The sequence below is a fragment of the Pipistrellus kuhlii genome, unplaced genomic scaffold, assembly GCF_014108245.1.
Source record: "Pipistrellus kuhlii isolate mPipKuh1 unplaced genomic scaffold, mPipKuh1.p scaffold_m20_p_15, whole genome shotgun sequence".
NCBI lineage: Eukaryota > Metazoa > Chordata > Mammalia > Chiroptera > Vespertilionidae > Pipistrellus > Pipistrellus kuhlii.
In genome coordinates, this window is record NW_023425460.1 from 31,838,978 (window position 1) to 31,855,909 (window position 16,932).

Consider the following 16,932-nt stretch of genomic DNA (forward strand, 5'->3'; position numbering starts at 1 on the left):
GGTTCCTTTTCCCAGTCTCTGAAACTGGTGTCCACTCCTCAGGCCTCTTGAACCTCTCAACACTCCTCTCCTTGACAACCTTCCAAATCCATATCTGCTGTGCCAGCTGGGTGTGGGCATGTCCACCTGGACACTCCTCCCCCTCCTGATGCTGCATCCCTCTTCCTTACAAACCACCAGCTTTTCAGTTACCAGACTTGGGTCTCTAGAGCTATGATAGACTCCAGGTAATTGCCAACTCCTGGCCATTTTGCCTCCACCATATCTTGCAAATTCTTTCTTACTTTCCTGAGACCAGCCCCTCATCGCCTCCTGCCTCTATACTGCTTTGCCAGAATCAGTTTGTAGTGCCCCCTCTAGTTTAGAAATCGCTCGTGGGCCTGAGACCCTCTAAACCTGGTCCCCGTTTATTGGGGAAAGTGTGACAAAAGCATACATTTTGGGGACTGAATTGTAACTCTGCCCTAACTGGCAGTGTAATCTCCAGCAAGCTTCTTAGCCTCTGCCAGCTTTGGTTTTCAATCTGCACATTGAGGATAACAGTGTACACCTTGGAGGTTGTGAGAATTAACACTGGTGTATGCAAGTGGTATGAATTGCATAAAATATTGGCACATAATAGATGCTCAGTAAGTGGGAAATCACAATTCTCATCACTTCCAAGTTTGAAGCCTTATTTCCTCTCCTCCCTTATATACCTCCCCTGTTCTGCCTGACTGGTCTGGACATGAGCCCCTAGAATAGGGGTGTCGAACTCAATCAGAGAAGGAGCCAAAATCTAAAATCCAGCCTAAATCGCGGGCCGAATGGTTTACTGAACAGTCATAAACTGTCATTGTGATGGAAACGCAGCGGAGTGCAGTGATGACAGCGCGGTGCGGGCCACATTGCAAGGCCTGGCGGGATGGATTTGGCCCGCGGGCCTTGTGTTTGACACATGTGCCCTAGAACATCAGGTTCATTTGGCTCCGATGCTTTGATTCTACCCCCCTCCAACACCTGATTATAATGTTTCACCCTCTGCTTCTTTGTTCATCTTAGAATCATGTTTTTTAATGGAGAAAGAGACCTTAGGGATTCTATAGTCCAAGCATGTCAAACTCACAGCCGGCAGGATGCATGCCTCAATATATACAAGGCATGTGGCCTAATGGCCACAAGTTTGACAATGTTTGCTGTAGTGTAAGCTTTTTAGGCTAAAGCAAACAAACAAACAAGCAAACAACCCTAAAGCCCAGAGAAGAAGTAGAATGATGAGCCCAAAGCTATGTAGCCAAAAAATAGCAGAATCAGAAGCAGGGCTCGGGGCCCCTGCCATGTAACCCCGTGCCCTGTGTGCCATCCTCTGTGCCTCTTGTTCCTTTTTGTATCTGTATGTTTAGCCCTACTCTGCTTTGAAGCACTACATAAAGTTTCACCCCCCACAGTGACTTCTCTCCCGATTACCCTGCCCGCAAGGGGGACGATGCCTTTTGGCACTTACAGTTGGCCCCCTTGGAGTAACTTAGCTTTCTTTGAGTGTGTGTCTTCCTTCCCTAACTTTATACCCAGCACTTTCAGACAAGGGCCTTCTTTCTGTTGCCTGGCAGCGCTCAGTAAAAGCTGGTTAGAGAGGACGCACTCATGGCTTACGCCTTGCCTGCTGGTTGAAGTGAGCTTAGATCACACACATTTCTGCAGGGAGGAGCAACACTGTTGGGAAAAGTGCTTCCCAGGGCACCCAGTTTGGCCAGTGGATGGAAGAGAGCATTCCTCAGTCCTGGCCCCAAGGCTGGCCTTCGGTCTCACACAGCCCTTGGTCCTTCAATCCCGGACAAGCCAGCCCATCCCCAGTCCTGGGTTGTTTGACTCACCCCAGAGGGCACACTGGGGGGCACCAGGCTTTTTGACTAGCCTAGTAAAGAAGCTCTGATCCAAGTAGGACCTCAGAAAAAGAGACCATCAGGCCAGCGAGCTAGACAGGGACAGAGTAGTACGTGAGAAATTGTTCAGGGCTTGACATCTGGCAAAGGGACCGTGCGCTGTGCTGGAATCCTGGGGACAGAAGGGTCACCTGTAATGTAGCCTTTCCCTGGTCCCTTCTCCTTGGCTCAATAAATGGGGAAATTTTGCCCCCTCCCTCAACTCTGGAGGTGTGTGGTACAGCCCCCATAGGAAAGCCAGCTCCAAAATGGTCTTCAGCTCTAGGGAGTCCTCTCCCGGGAAGAGATTTGTATGTGATTAGGAAAGGGGAAGGGGGAGTCCCCACCCTCACAAAGGGGAAGGGTGCTGTGCTCTACCCACTCTGCTGCCCCAATACCTGCTACCGAAAATCAAGCTGCAATTCAGATGATGCACACATGGCAGGACAGAGGCAGACAGGCGGCCTCCACCCAGAGCTGCGCTGCTGATCCGTGATCCGCAGAGCAAACAGGAAGGAAAGCACGCCTTGTAGCAGTCAGTGAGGGCAGGGGTGCAGGGAGCAGGTGAGTGAGGAAGGAGCTGAGGGGCTGGTCTCTCCGGGTCTGTGCTAGAGTTGCCGGGGAAGGAGGGGCATGTGATGTGTGATGCTGTTGTGATGCTGTTGCAGGATCATCCGGACCAAAGTTCAGCAGCCTTTTCACCCAACACCGGATGGGGCTGGGACCGGAGTGACTGCGCCTGGCCACACCATTGGTAAGAGGGCTCAGGGACATGGGGGGCGGGGGGAAAGCAGGGCCCCACCTGAGAGAGCTGGATATGCAGCTCTGCCCCAGAACTATTCCCTCCCCCCCCCAATTTGCACTCTCTCCGAGCTCCTAGAGCACATGTGTCAAACACAAGGCCCGCGGGCCAAATCCGTCCCGCCAGGCCTTGCAATGTGGCCCGCACCGCGCTGTCATCACTGCACTCCGCTGCGTTTCCATCACAATGACAGTTTATGACTGTTCAGTAAACCATTCGGCCCGCGATTTAGGCTGGATTTTAGATTTTGGCCCCTTCTCTGATTGAGTTCGACACCCCTATCCTAGAGGCTCAGGGGTATCCTTGAGAGAGGCTAGCTCCCTGGGATCCCTAACCCTTTCTCCATATCTATCTATTTCTTTCCTCCCCTTCCTCCCTATTAATATTCCCCTTCAGCATAGCTTCTCCTCCCCTTTCTCCTTCTCCATCTTTCCTTATTATCTGATCCTCTCTCCCTACTTGTCCCTTTTTTTTTTCCCCTATCTACTATCTTACTCCATTTTTGTTTTGTTTTTAATTTCTAAAATTATCACTCTCTTCTCTTCTCTACCTTCTTCTCCCCCCCCCCCCTTTTTCTCTTTCTCTTTCCTCATCTCTATATGTGAGGCTCTGGGTTTGTTCCTCTGTCTCTCCCTCACTCTTCATAGCCTGTTTCTTTTGATCTCTGTCTCTCTGTCATCCACTTGGTAACTCTTTGCCTCTCTCCAGCCTCCTTATTTATGGATCCTTGCTCATGGCCTTCCAGAGACATGACCCAGGCCATACCAAAGCACCTGCTAACATTCCCACCAACCCCCAATCATACAGTCTTCCCTTTGGCCCAAGGGTGCTTGGTACCAAGTATTAAGGAGCTTGGATGTGACCAAGCTTTTCCTGTTGCCCCTCTTGGCAGCTGTCCCCTGCTATCTAGACCAGCAGGAAGTAGAATGGCAGGTCCCAGCCCTCCTGGAGTTGGCAGGATCTGTTGTTTACTAGGCCTGTATTACAGCATGTGCTAGGAAGGAGGGCTGGGCTGGGCTGTACCTGAGTAGATCATTACAGTGTGCATGTGTTCACTACTCTGTGCCTGGGTGGGGGAATGAGGAACTTCTCAAGTGATTTCAAGACCAGAAGCAACTGGGAGAGAAGAGCTCTGCGCTCCTGGAGACTATCAGGACCGTTCTTGTGTCTCCTAGGGACTCAGAGCCAGATCTTAGAAAGCCATAGACTCTAAATCAGGATCGGTAAAGACTCAGCCCAGGAGACTAAGAGGCAGTGAAATGCAGTTTGTTTAGGGTTTTCCTGGCCCCGGGGATTGAATGAGCTGTGCCAGGAGGCCTCCTAGGAGCTGTGCTCACTTCAGGACTGCTGAGTCACTGTTTAGGTTGAGTCAGCTTTGGGTTTCCATTCATCTTCAGGGGAGTGTGAGTTCAGGGCATCAGTGAACTCTGTAGGTCTGCAGAGAAGGCTTGGGTTGACTGGTCACCACTCAGTCCGGGACTGGACAGAAGTGAATAACCTGCTCTGTATGTAGCAATGCCCTCTCAAACCTCAGAGGAAGAAGGGAAATATGAGCTCCCCTTCCCTCCTTATTTCCTCTGTTTCTCTCTGCCTCCCCCCACCACCCCCCCACTCCCACCTTGGGCTTTGGCCTGCTGTCACAACTGCTTTCCTGATGGCATTTCCTCCTTATTCTCATCCAGTTCCCAGCACGGCCTCCCCTCCCGTTTCCAGCGCTTCCAATGATCCAGTGGGATCCTACTCCATCAACGGGATCCTGGGGATCCCTCGCTCCAATGGCGAGAAGAGGAAACGTGATGAAGGTAGGGAGGAGGGAAGAGGCTTGGCTTCCCTGTGCATGCTTTGTCCTTGGACTCAGAGCTCCGGTTTCGGCCCAGCCTCGCAGCTGCTCTGCTGTGAGATCAGTTTTAGTGGCAAAGCCCAGGTCCCCCCACTACCCTGCTGGCTCCTGGAGAGAGGGAGGCAGGCTGCTGGTGGGGCCATCAGCTTCACCATCTGCTCAGCAGCCTTGACTGCTCACCTTCCTCTGGGACTCACCCCCCATATCTCCGTGGGATTCCAGGAAGGGAAGCATGAACCATGTACCTTGGGAAGATTTTGGAGGCTGGGGGACATCTGGTCTCTGACCTGAGGATAAAAGGCCAGTTTGCCTTGTCCTCACCTGATCCCAACCCATCGGGAGGGTGGGGCGTGACGTCACATACAGCTGATCCTGGCGTCCTTTCTCTGTGACACATGGACACTGGCCCCACTAAAACCAGTCAGGGAGCTGGACTTGGGTTCCTCTCTGTGCTCCCCCATGGGAGGAGACACCACTGTGGCTTCCCTCTGGCCTTCCCTCAGTCCCTGTGATATCTCATGGTGCAGCCAGCTGTTAAGCATGGCGGTAGAGAGGGAAATAAAAAGGAAGAGGAGAGGGGAAAGGGAGTAAGAGGAGAGAGAGGTGGCCATGAGCTTGGGAGAAGGTGTTTTTCATATGGATGACAGTAGAGGTCCCTTGGTGACCATCTGGTTCTCTTATGATGCATGGCCAGGGTGCAGGGCTGCCAGGCCCTGGCAAACAGAGACACCAGTGCCTGGAACCTGCTTATACCCCCAAACTCATGGTCCCTTCTGGTTTAGGGAGTGTGTGTGATTTTAAGGGTATTTTAAGGGTATGATTTAAAGGATACCATGAAACAGGCAGAATCCTCTAGAGATGAGGATAAAGGGGGTGGCCATATATCCCATTAGTCCAGATGGTCCCAATTTATACCTTTTGTCTCTGCATCTTACCCAGTCAGCATCTCCTTGTTCTTTCAAAAATGTCCTGTTTAGACAATAAGTCATATAGTCATCCTAAGCCTAGAGGAGCCCTTGAATTGGGGCAGCTTTAGAGGGTGTGGAACAGAGAAAAGGGACAACGCTGAGGTTCCCTGGGCCCCAGGAAAAGAGTAGGAGCGCCCTGGCCTCCAGGAGAAGGGGCAGCATGTAGGAGAGGCCTGGGTCTGGCAAGACAGTGATGACCTGGTGCTGGCCTCCTTCCAGAAGCCCTAATGGCCTCGTTTCACAGGGAAACAGCTTGTCTGGCTCTATTTCTCCTTCTTCCCAAATATCCAAACCCATTTGGCTGCCACGGCCTTTGCTACTCACTAAATTTCATTGTGGTTGTTTTGGCCACGGCCCCTGATGGGCAGGGGGAGGCTCTGTGAAAGGTCCTTAATTCCAGTTCTCCCTGAGGGTTTCCCACATTCAGGCCTTAGCCAAGCTTCCTGATACCCTGAGCGTTTGGAAGATTTTCCCCCAAACCCTAAGGGGTTTCTCCTTCAATCACCGCCCTGCATTTTTTAGAGCGAGAGTTGTAGGGGAAGCCAGGGTAGGCCACAGACCCCCTCCCCTCTCTCTCCCATTGTCCTGTGATGGGACACAAGAATGCTTTTTGCTTCCTGGGCTCCTATGGGCCATGGAAAGAGGCCAAGGGGTAGGGAGGCACCGACATGAGGCTGTGGCCACCCCAGCTTGGGTCTGGTTGGTCCAGAACAGAGTGCTCTTCTTTCTGAGCAATTGGTCACATTCATTGTTTCAAGTCAATTCAATTCAGTGAACCCTTCCTGTGTGTGAATAACAAGAAAGGCTTGGTGCTATAGGGTCCCAAAGCAGAACAAGATATGATTCTTGTCCTTAAGGAGCTTACCGTCTGGTGGGGCGTGTCAAACACGTGAGCCCAGAGGGCAGAAGGGCCCATCAGATATCCGTGCTGTGGTGGAGGCCTGGGCTGCGGGCCATGGGAGCTCAGAGTGAGGAGAGAACAAACCCCAGGAGGGCTGGTCTGTGCCGAGGGAGGGCCCTGAGGAATGGGCAAGGGGCATGTTCAAAGGCAATGGTGCTGTGACATTCACTGCTGGGCCCAGCCTTGTGATCAGAAGGTTCTGTGATGAGAAAGTGCAGGGCTACTTTGGCTGGAATGAAAGGGCAGGAGGGGAAGTCACGGGAAATCAGGCTAAGTGAATGGGTTAGGGTCGCAGATCAGGTCAAGATCAGATCATATAAGGCATTTGGCGTGAGTAGTCACCGAAAGTGTCTGAGCAGGAAGGGAAAAGGACAGGGCTGGGTTTGGGAAGTTCACCCTCCAATGGGGTGACAGTGGGCAGTTGAACTCCTCTAGATGAGGGACAGGGGCATCTCCACGCTTCCTGCATAAACACTCCCTCCCTGGGCCTAGCTGGGTGACAGGAAGGATCAGAGGCCCTACTGCTTTTTTTGGGGGGGGAGGGGGAGTGAAAGGGTTCTATTGCCCCAACTCTCCCTCCTATTGACCAACCACAGATCAGATAGAGCTGACCTTTCCCCGGCAAAGCCTGCAAGGGAGGCCAGTTCTCTCTGACCCCTTGTCCCCACACCGCATACCCTTGACCTATCAGACCCAGATGGGAAGAGAGGAAAAGAGAGAGCAAAGACAGACCTTCCACAGCCTGCGGTCCCCATCCCCCACTCTCGGTGCCTCTAAGCAGCCAGGCCCCGTTTGCATTAGTGAGCAGCTCAGATGATTAAGAATAGGGGAGATAATTATGTGTCAAGATGATGTAGCCCAACTCCGCAGTCAGGCCAAGGTAGCACAGCAGCTGGCAGGCCGGTAGCAGGAGGCAGCCTCCAGCCTGGGCTGCACAGACACCCAGGTGTGTCCTTTAGCTCCTGGGCCAGCACCGCAGGCAAAAGAGAAAGCTGGCTGGAGGAGCTGAGGGGCCCCGGGATGGGAACAGGTATGCGTGCCAAGGGGCTGAGGGAGTGGACAGACACATCTCCCTCCAGGAGAAGCCTGATGCCTTGCCAGGATAGCTTTTTTGGGGGGTGAGGGGGGGCTCTTATTGTGGCATCTCCCTAGGAGTGTCATACTCCGAGGGCAAGCTGTGAGCCTCTGTCCTCAAGGAGGCCACTCCCGCTCCCGCCTCTGGGTACGGTTCAGCCTATTCTTCAGCTCTAACAATGTCATGGTGTTGGGCATTAGCGAGGACAATCACTGCCGCGTGTGCCGGCGTTATTGGAGACAATCTCAGCAGTAGTTATTGGTGTTCACAGTGATAATACCCAGAGCATTATTGGCACTGGCACTTGGAATATGGACAGCGTTATTAGTATCTGCAGCAATCATATCTGCGGGGATATTAGTAAAGGGTCGATCAGCTGTGACTCTGGGGAAAAAGAAACTGACAGTGACTGTGAGTTCGCTTGAGAGACCTTCTCAGGCCTTGGCCTTGGGAAGGGTGGAAGAATCTCCGGTCTTCCCTTGGAGAAATATGCTAGTCAAGAAGCTTTGGGAAACCCCCTCCCCGCCTAAACCCCGAGAGTCCAGGAGATCCCAGAATCAGTCGGGTAGACAGGCTAGTGACAGATGAGTAAGTTATGTCACAAAGCCCCCAGAAGACTGTCTGGGAAGGTAAAACCCTGTTGTGGGCCTGTAAAAGCGTTACCTCTTTTTGGGTACAATTATAGCAGAGTATATTAGGGTCCTTGGAAGGATACTGCTTCCCTGAACGTGGCTTGTCTTGGCTTATGTGGCTGGAGGATAAAGAGGCTCCTGTCTTTTTAGGCTGAAGAACCAAAGGCCTTTGCTTTCAGCCATGGCCCAAAGTGTTGCTGTCCATTGGTGTCATTGAAACACGGAGCAATGGCGTAACCTGTCCAAAAATCCAAATGAAGTCATATGGTCTGAGTCTGTTAATCTGTGGGCGGGAGGAGTGTTGGTCTCACCCTTTGACGTGTGGGATTGCAGGGGGCTGTGATTTTGCTTTCCATTAATTAGGTGCACAATGAGTTGTGCAGTTGAGTGGTGCCAAACCGGTGCAGTTGTGCATTTGCAGGCAGGGCAGGTTGCACGGCTGAAAGTAACCAAGTCCTGTCACTACCTTTATAGTTCCCTTCTGCTTTGGATGGAACCGTAACTGGAAGAAGCAGGGTATTTCCTTAGTTAGTTTCCCTCCTCGAGGTCCCCAAGTGTGTTGCTCAGGTTAGACTTGGAGCAAAGGAGGAAATGAAGCTGTGGATCCAGGGCAGGGGAAGGCTGCAGACTCCACCCCTCTCCCCCGAAGGAGGATTTGGGATGAATGGGCAGGGTGACCAAGTTGGAAAGGTGTGAGCTCTGGAGTCAGGCATGGCTGGGTTTGAACCCTAGTGCCTTGGTCAAGTCACTTAACCTTCATCAGCTTAGGCTTCTCCTCTGTAAAGGGGAGACGGTAACAGTGTTCACTTCACAGGGACCGTGGAAAGGACTCTACAGGAGGTCATGGATAGAGAATGCTGAGCCAATCCATCTTGGAAGATGGGTCACTGTGTTTCTGGGGGGGAAAGACCTAATTAATTGGCAGGTTTGAGTTTTGAGAGAAAATGAAGTCATGTCAGGAAGAGACTTACTTGGGCAGAGCCTCGCTAGTCTTGAGGTGGCCCTAGTCAGGAGGGGAGCTGGGGCAGCAGGGAAAGATGTCAGCTCCCATGTGTGATGGGGGCCGTTTGTCTATCTCTGCTTACTCATTGGCTCTGCAGCTACCTAGTTGGGTCACAGGTCCTCTCTTAGCATCCAAAGACATTTCAGTTGTATGTAAATATAGGACCCCCATCTTTCTTACCCCTCCCTCTATTCACTACTGTGCATTTCCGCTCCCATGTGTAAGTTTACTTTGTTTATGAACATATATGTAAATTTTTTTACATAATTTTTGAAAGTGTATGCGTGTGTTTTCCAGCATTCTGAGACCTTTGGGTGAAAGGGGCTGTAGACATCGGGCAGGCATGCAGCCTTCTGGAAAGTGTTTATATTTGAAGAGATGATCAAATGTGAGCAGCTGCATGTCTACAAGTGCTAGTGAACAGGGAGAACTCAAGCCAGGCCTGTATGTGTTAGTGGCCATGGCCTTGAGGCACAGGGCCCCACAGACATTACCCTGCATTCCGTTGGCAAATGGATAGGCTGTACTGAACCCGCCTCCAGGGGTGGCCTAGGACTCAAGGCAAGGGAGACAGGCGGGGAGCCCTGATGCCCTCAGGCTATTTGGGAGTTGCCACTCAGCACCCTCATACCCTTTGAAGAAGAGCCTGGTCTCCCAATCTCGGGGTCTTGCCCCCTCTTCTATCTGCCTGTCTTTCGGGATCTCTCAGTGTCCGTCTGTCTGTCTCTCATTTGCTCCAGTCGAGGTATACACTGATCCTGCCCACATTAGAGGAGGTGGAGGTTTGCATCTGGTCTGGACTTTAAGAGGTATGGGGGCCAGAGGGAACATGGTGTGGGGGTCAGGGGGAAGTAGCTGGGGGTGGCGGTTAGAGAGTGGGGTCCTAAGGGTCAGTGAGCAGGAAAGGAGGAAGTGGCTCAAGCCTCCGCTGGGAAACCAAGAGGCTAACAGAACCTCAGGGCCCGGATCGCTTTCTCCACGGGCCACTGCTGGGCGTGGGGGTGAGACCCCAGTGGCCCGGAGGATCAGGCAGCCCGCGGATGGGGGGCACGTTTTCCAGCCCTTGGAAAAACAAAGAGCAGATCGGGTAGTAAAACAAAAGCAAAGGAGACCTGGAAGCACCTGACAGCCCTAATTCATCACGGCCCAAGTTTTTTCCTGTGTTCCCATTATATTTGTTTGTAAAAGTGGAAATCAATTTTGAAGGTAATTTTCTGGAAAGAATGGAAGGGAGGTGGGAGGGCCGGATAAGGCAGAGATGGTAAAAGGAAAAATTTAGGCCAGGCACAGCCCAGGGGCAGCTCTTGGCAAGGTGAAAGAAAATTGCATATTCAATCTCCATCCATGAATCTCCCTCACTGCTGCCCGCCTCCTGCTTGAAAACAATGAAGGCTTTTTCCCAACGCTGGGCAGGGCCTCGGTATCAGCCTCACTTTAACTTCAGGGTCATTAATTCCCTGATTATTGAAGGAGAAGAGAGGGTTGTAGCATCGTCAATTCCAAAGGCAACCCCCCCCCCATGTGATCAGGCCCAGGCAGGGGTGCGGTGGGGGACATCCAGGGTGGGGTGAGGTGATGTTTCAGAAGAGCAAAGGGAGGGAGGAAGTGGGGAGCCAACTGGACTGGGGGGAAGCGAGCCAGGAGGAGGGTAGAGAAGGCAGTCATTACCGCATACCTCTGTTGTGTTGTTATTGCAAATTAAAAGTAGCATGTTCCACTCCACAGCGATCTTTGGGGAGGGAGGGGCACCGGGGGAGGTGGGGGATCTTATCATTGCTTCTTCAGCAGACCAGCCGCGGTGTCACCGTGTGAGGTGACATTTGAATTTACAATTCCGCTGAGAAAAGCCATTAATTCACAAATTAACATTTCTCCCTCTCCCTCTCTCTTTAACACTCTCTCCCTCTCTCTCACATGGATGTGCAGGCAATTGAAAAGACAAAGGAAATAGCCTTAAGGAAGAGACTTTACTGCTAGTCTGTCTGTGCCGAGATTGCTCCCCCTGCTTCCAGATAGATAAACCAATTACCTGAGCAGCTCTGCTCCTGGCCGCCCGCGATCGCGATCGCCTCCTTTTGTGGGCCGCCTCCCCGGCTGGATTACACCCGGTGTATCTCATTAATGTAAACCAGGCGTGCCCTGGCCACCAGCCTCTTCCCCGCGCTCCTTCCGGGGGCAGCGGGAAGAGTGCCGGTGTCAGAAAAGGCAGGCAAGGAGGACCCTCTGGAAGGGGAGAGGCTGCCACTGCCCCGCTGGCCCGCCCTGGGACGGTGGGCGCAGCCCTCAGTCCTGGAGGAGGCTGAGGGGGGGAGTCTGCAGGCGGGCACACCCTGGTAGGCTGGCATGGGCAGACATGTCGAGGCAGAAGCGGGAGCTGACTCTCTCAGGCCCACCGTGTCTGTCTTCTGTGGCCTTAGGGTCCAGCTGCAGGGGGCCGGTGGAAGCAGAGAAGGATCTGAACTTTCCTGCAAGGGAAGAGCTTGGGGACGTTTCCATACTGTGTTAGTGGGCCAGGGTTCAGCCTGACGGAGCTGGGAGGGTGCCGAGGAGGGCCCAGAAGACACAGTGAAGTTGTACTGTGTTGGGTAAACAAAACGAGGTCTCACTGATTCCCTAACCTAAAACCAGTACTTGGGCACAGTTATGTGTGTTCACCATCTAATCCTCTCTCTCTCTCTCTCTCTCTTTCTCTCTCTCTCGATTGGTTTTAAAGAATCCCCACCCAGGAGTGTGGACCTGGGGTGGTGTGCCCTCAGAGCTCTGAAGTGAGCTCACATGGTGGGCACAGAACCATGGAGCCTCGTTTTGCTTCCACTGTCCTCTGGGCCCTGGCAGAAAGCATTGTATTGGCGGAGGGAAGCCAAGCAGAGTTTGAGTTTCTCCAGGGACAGGTGCTCTGTGGGCTGTTGCCAGAATGATATGATTTCACGTGCACTAGACGACCCAGCACAGGCCACAGACCACCCCTGTGAGGCAGGTCCTAGGGAAGCCCAGAGACCAAGCCCCAGGAAGGTAATCCGCCATCTAGACAAGGACCCGAGTTTAGCTGCATTCACAAAGCTCCACCTGTATTTATTTCCCAACGAATATTCAAATGCTGGCTAATGTCCACTCTAGGCTAAGAAAGAGCTAAGGTTCAAAGGTCCGCATGCACTAAGACACAAAGAAAAAGAAGAAAAAAATCCACTCATGAGCACATATTTGTTGTTATGATTATATCTTCCCAGTAAACTGGGAAACCAGGCCGTTCATGCTGAGGGGGGAATTTTTCTATCTTAGTTGGATCGAAATTTTAGCCAAACTGTGGACAATGTTGGCCGTGAGCCCGATGAACACGGACCATGCCATTATGCAGAGGTGGGTGTGGGACATGGCCATGTGTTATTCAGGCCTGCTCCTTGGGGCCTGTCCACACAGGGGCTGGCTTTCCTCTGTGGGGAAGGCCTGGGGTCAGCCAGGGTGGTGCGGAGCTGACATGGGTGCACGAATTTGTGCATAAACCCCTGAGTCTAAACCAGAGACTTCAGTCCAATCATTAACCACCTCAGGCTCCTGACCAGTTCGTGCTGTTGTAGATAAAGAATTAGACTTCCTTGTTTGGGGAAGTATGTTGCAATTTAGCACAAAAGAGCTTTTTTTTTTTCTTCTTCTTTTCTTTTCTTTCATAAAATGCCAAAACATTAAATAAATAGGAAGACCCCAGCCCCCAGGAGAGAATGTGCAGGTTAGCAGTAGAGGGGCCTCCACCACAGGAAGTTCGGGGAGTGGGGAGGGATAGCACAGGATTACAGTTCTCTCAGCAAAGGCATCTGCGTGTGCCTGGGCATGTGTTTGCACACCCTCCTTGTCAGACTGTCTTCAAACCCTAGTCTTTCCCTTGGTAACTACCTCCCACCCTGCAGGTAGGCCTCGTTCTCCTCCCCCCGCCCTGCAAGGGCACCCAGCGAGAAATGAGAAATCCGCTGCCTCAGCGTTGCCCTGCTCCCCCAGGCAGGGCTGTGTGGGCAGGAGGGAGGGGCCCGGCCCTGAGGCTGTCCCCCAGGCCCTGCTGCTAGCAGGCTGGCCTCCCTGAGCACCTCCTCCTTGGCAGGCCAGCGGGCAGCTGAGAAGGGCAGGGGCATGGAGACCCCCTGGGAAAAGGATTTAGAGAGAAGGTAGGCTGGGTCCTAGGCCTGCTGGGTCCTAGGACTGCTGCGGGCTGCACAAGGAGCCCAGGGAAGGAGCCCCTCCTGCCTGCCTTCCTCAGGGCTGGGGCTGGAAGGCTCCCCAGGATCTTCCCCACCCAGCCCCGTGGGGGTGGAGGAGCCGGGAGGGCTGGGGGAGGGCTGGGAGAGGATCACGAGCCTCAGAGCCCAGTGGCAGCGGAGCCAGTAATTCAAACCATCCTGACCCTCCGGTGAACCCGAACCTGCTGACCTTGACAGCACCAGACAAGGGAGGCCTCTCAAACCTCAACCTGCGTGGCAGCCTGGCGGCCTCGCTTTCTCTTTCTCCCTCCGCGGAGCCCCGGGGCCCAGCCTCCAGGTGGCTCCTAATTTGGTCATCCCCTCAAAATGTCAGCACACCCTCTCCCCAGGCGCCTGCCCGCCTGCCTCAAAGTGCCCTTTGTGCTCCTCTCCACCGGAGACAAGGGCGTGGGCACCCACACGGCCCTCTCCAGGGCCAGGCGGAGGCTGCTCCTTTAAACACAGCCGGTACCCCTTGTCCGTGCTCCCCTCCGCCCCAGGCTGCAGCCTTTTCGGGAGTACCAGCTATAAAGTGTGTGTGCATGTGTGTGCGTGCGAGCGTGTGTGCGTGTGTGTGTGTGTGTGTGTGTGTGTGTGTGTGTGTGTGGACTGGGTGCACACAGGGGCTGGGATGAAATGTGATCAAGACAGAGGAGGGAAGGAAAGCCTGAGGAAAGCTGCCCTAGGAGCCTGCATTACAGTAAACGTAGTTTATGAAGTTTGTGCTTTACTCCCAGGGAGAGCTGGATTCTGGCCAACAGCCTCCCAGAGCCTGGCAGACAGCTCCTGGAGCAGAAAGTGCAGGCGGGAGCGCGGGCAAGCCAGCAAGAGAGGGAGAGGTGCACGGACACACGTGCACACATGCGCACGCACACATTCCCCCCACTTCCTTTCCCCCTCCCCTCCCTCTCTCTCTCACACTGGCTCATACAGATCTCCCTAGACTCCAGCAGGCTTCCAGAGTGGATGGGAAGATGCACACAGTGTGTTTGGTAGAAGGGACTTCAGGAGTGTCCCTTTCCTTCCCTCTTCCCTCCCCCCTGCCCCCCACCCCGTCTCCTCAGACAGTGTGGCCAGCCCAGACACGTGGGCAGAGTGGACACTGGGGCAGACCACTGGGGCAGCCGGCTTGTGGACGCTGCTCTGCCTGAGGGGCAGTGTGGGTGACCTTTGGGTGGTCAGTATGAGGTCAGTTGTCAGATCAGAATGCGGTCTGCCAGGAACCCTCTCTTCTTCTGATGCTGGCAGTTTGGTTTAGACAAGTAGGTACCTTCCAGCTACTGAAGGCAGCGACTGGAGTCTCCTAAGGAGGAACAACGAGAAACAGTGTTTTGTTCCACAAATCCAAAGGAAATACATGGTTGGGAAGCAAGCTGGCATATCTGCTTTCTAGACTCTCCTTCGTGTGCACAAGCATGTGGGATCGTGTGTGTGTGTGTGTGTGTGCTAACAGTATGTAAGGAGGCCAGGGTCCCTGATTTTAGAGGTTGTGTGGGGGAGAAAAATGACTGGAAAAGACAGTCTACGTAACAAAGGCCTTCAGTCCAGCCTGCTGGGTTGGCACCGTCTGACCTCTTGCCTCCGTGCTTCCGGGACATGCCTCTGGCGGTGGGGGAACTCCATCTCCCACCTCTTCCGGGGAACTTCCTGTCCTCACTCAGGTTCTGCCAGGACCTGGGACAGAGGAGGACAACAGAGGTGGCGTCATCCGAAGCACCGAGCAGAGGGAAGAGGAGAGTAGAGGGAATGTGAAGGGTGGACAGAAATGGCCTAGTGTGGAGGCTCGTCCATCCGGGAAGCCAGGAGATTGCTAGGCATGGAGGGCAGCAGAAATGGGCCAAGAAGGGCTTTTGGCCTTTTCCTCCCCTCTCTCCTTCCCCCTCCCTCCCTCCTCCTCCCTATCTCTCCCCTCTTCCCTCCCCATGTCTTTATTGGTTCCGGTAATAGCGTTGATTTGCATGTCAGGCAAAGCCTTGCTACACACACAAAAAGAAAGCCCCAGCCTTGGCGGTGTGGCAGTGTCAGCGCTCGCTGTTGTTCGACAGTGTAAAATTAAATTAATAAAGCCCCCAACGCAGGAAAACATAACAGGAAATTAATGGCCTTTACTGTCGCTCTGATGCAGTCATTTGCAACCCTGCTTTCCGCACCAAAGACTTCATAAATGCAAGCAGTTTCTCTAAACAAGCATACTTAGAGCGGCCTGGTATGTAATTTTTCGCCTTGCTCGTGTCCTCTGAGCTAACAAAGCCCCTTCCCTTCCCGCTCCAGAGAGGTTTCTAACTGGTTCTGGCCCCAGCTGGAGTGCGGCACCCGGCGGAAGGCCCCAGCCCCTTCCAGAAAGCCCAGAGAGGGCTGATGGAGGACTCAGGTCCCACCAAGAGGGACCCCCCTCAGCCCCCTCCTTCCCCACCGGCAGCCAGTGCGCCTGAGCCCAGCAGGCCAGCAGGAAGGCACAGCGCATGCTCTCAGGCAGGAAAGTTGATCACTCTGGGGAATTCACCTGAACCCACCCCATGCTCACTCCCCGCTACCTGTTTGCTCCCTCCCATTGTGTGGCCTCTGGCCTCCCCTCCCCGCCTTCCTCCATTTGTACTTGCTCACCTCATCCTCCTCACACACACTCAGGCTGGTCCTGTTGTCAGTGGGTGCCCATGTCCTTCTTTCCTACAGGTGAACTAGGAGTTTGGGGTGGAGGGCGCTAACATTCAAAACAGGGAAGTGAACTGTACAGGTATAATTTCCTGGGGTTCTAGGGCTCTCCCGTATCTCCCTCGTAGCTCCCTTGGTTGGTTAGGAAACACGAGGTCCCTAAATGATCGTTCAGGCTATTTCTCTGTCCTTGGGCAAATTTCTTAAAAATTTTAGGTTACGGAGAATCTGTGATCTTGCTTTGGCATATAAATACATGGACATGTATACTTATCTCTCTGGGGAGCTTGTATCCATGTGGGCCCCAGTGTTGGGAGGTATGAGAGGCGCAAAGAACTAGGATATGGATCTCAAGGAACTTACAGTCTATTGGGGGAGGCAGAGCTATCACACATGAGACTGTAAGATGAACCAGGTGGCGAGCGTTCAGTAGGAATCCAGGGAAGTAGCTAGGAAAGCCAGAAGGAAATGGGACTTGAGCCTGGGAGTGGTGACGATTCAGGGAGACTGGCTCCAGGGACACCTTCCGAGTGGAGGGAGGCCAGAGGTGGGACTGGGAGCGGTGTCAGGCAGAGTCTCAGATTCTTATAGGCCATCAGGTCTCCCCTCCAGCAGTTTTACCTGACAGGGGGCATCCCCTGCCTGGACATAGGATGTGAATGGACAGTTGTCACTGTTAGAATTCAAATTTCTGGAGATGGGATGTATTTCCATCCCTCACTTGCTCTGGGGCCTTTGGCTAATTACATACTCTCTCTGAATCCCAGTCTCCTCATCTTTAAAGTGAGCCACCTAGAGTGGCTCTCCCTCCCTCCCATTCCTTCTGTTTGACTTACTGAGCACCTGCAAAAACAATGAGCTGAGCCCTGAGTGGGTTTCAGTGTCTCACATGATATGGCCCCTGTACTTGTGGGAGGTCCCTACCCATCCTG

The 16,932-nt window shown here is 53.3% G+C and overlaps 1 protein-coding gene across 10 annotated transcripts in view; it reads left to right on the forward strand.

Moving 5' to 3' along the window:
- PAX2 (paired box 2) overlaps positions 1-16,932 on the forward strand; it is an 86,597-nt gene that overhangs the window by 39,092 nt on the left and 30,573 nt on the right. For 7 of the 10 annotated variants that reach the window (XM_045581999.1, XM_045581998.1, XM_045581997.1 and 4 more), the window contains exons 5-7: positions 2,570-2,655; positions 4,386-4,505; positions 9,863-9,931. In XM_045581999.1, the coding sequence (XP_045437955.1) occupies positions 2,570-2,655; positions 4,386-4,505; positions 9,863-9,931 (275 nt within the window). The remainder of the gene's footprint in view (positions 1-2,569; positions 2,656-4,385; positions 4,506-9,862; positions 9,932-16,932) is intronic. The other 3 variants (XM_036438876.2, XM_036438874.2, XM_036438877.2) reach the window with 1 other exon arrangement.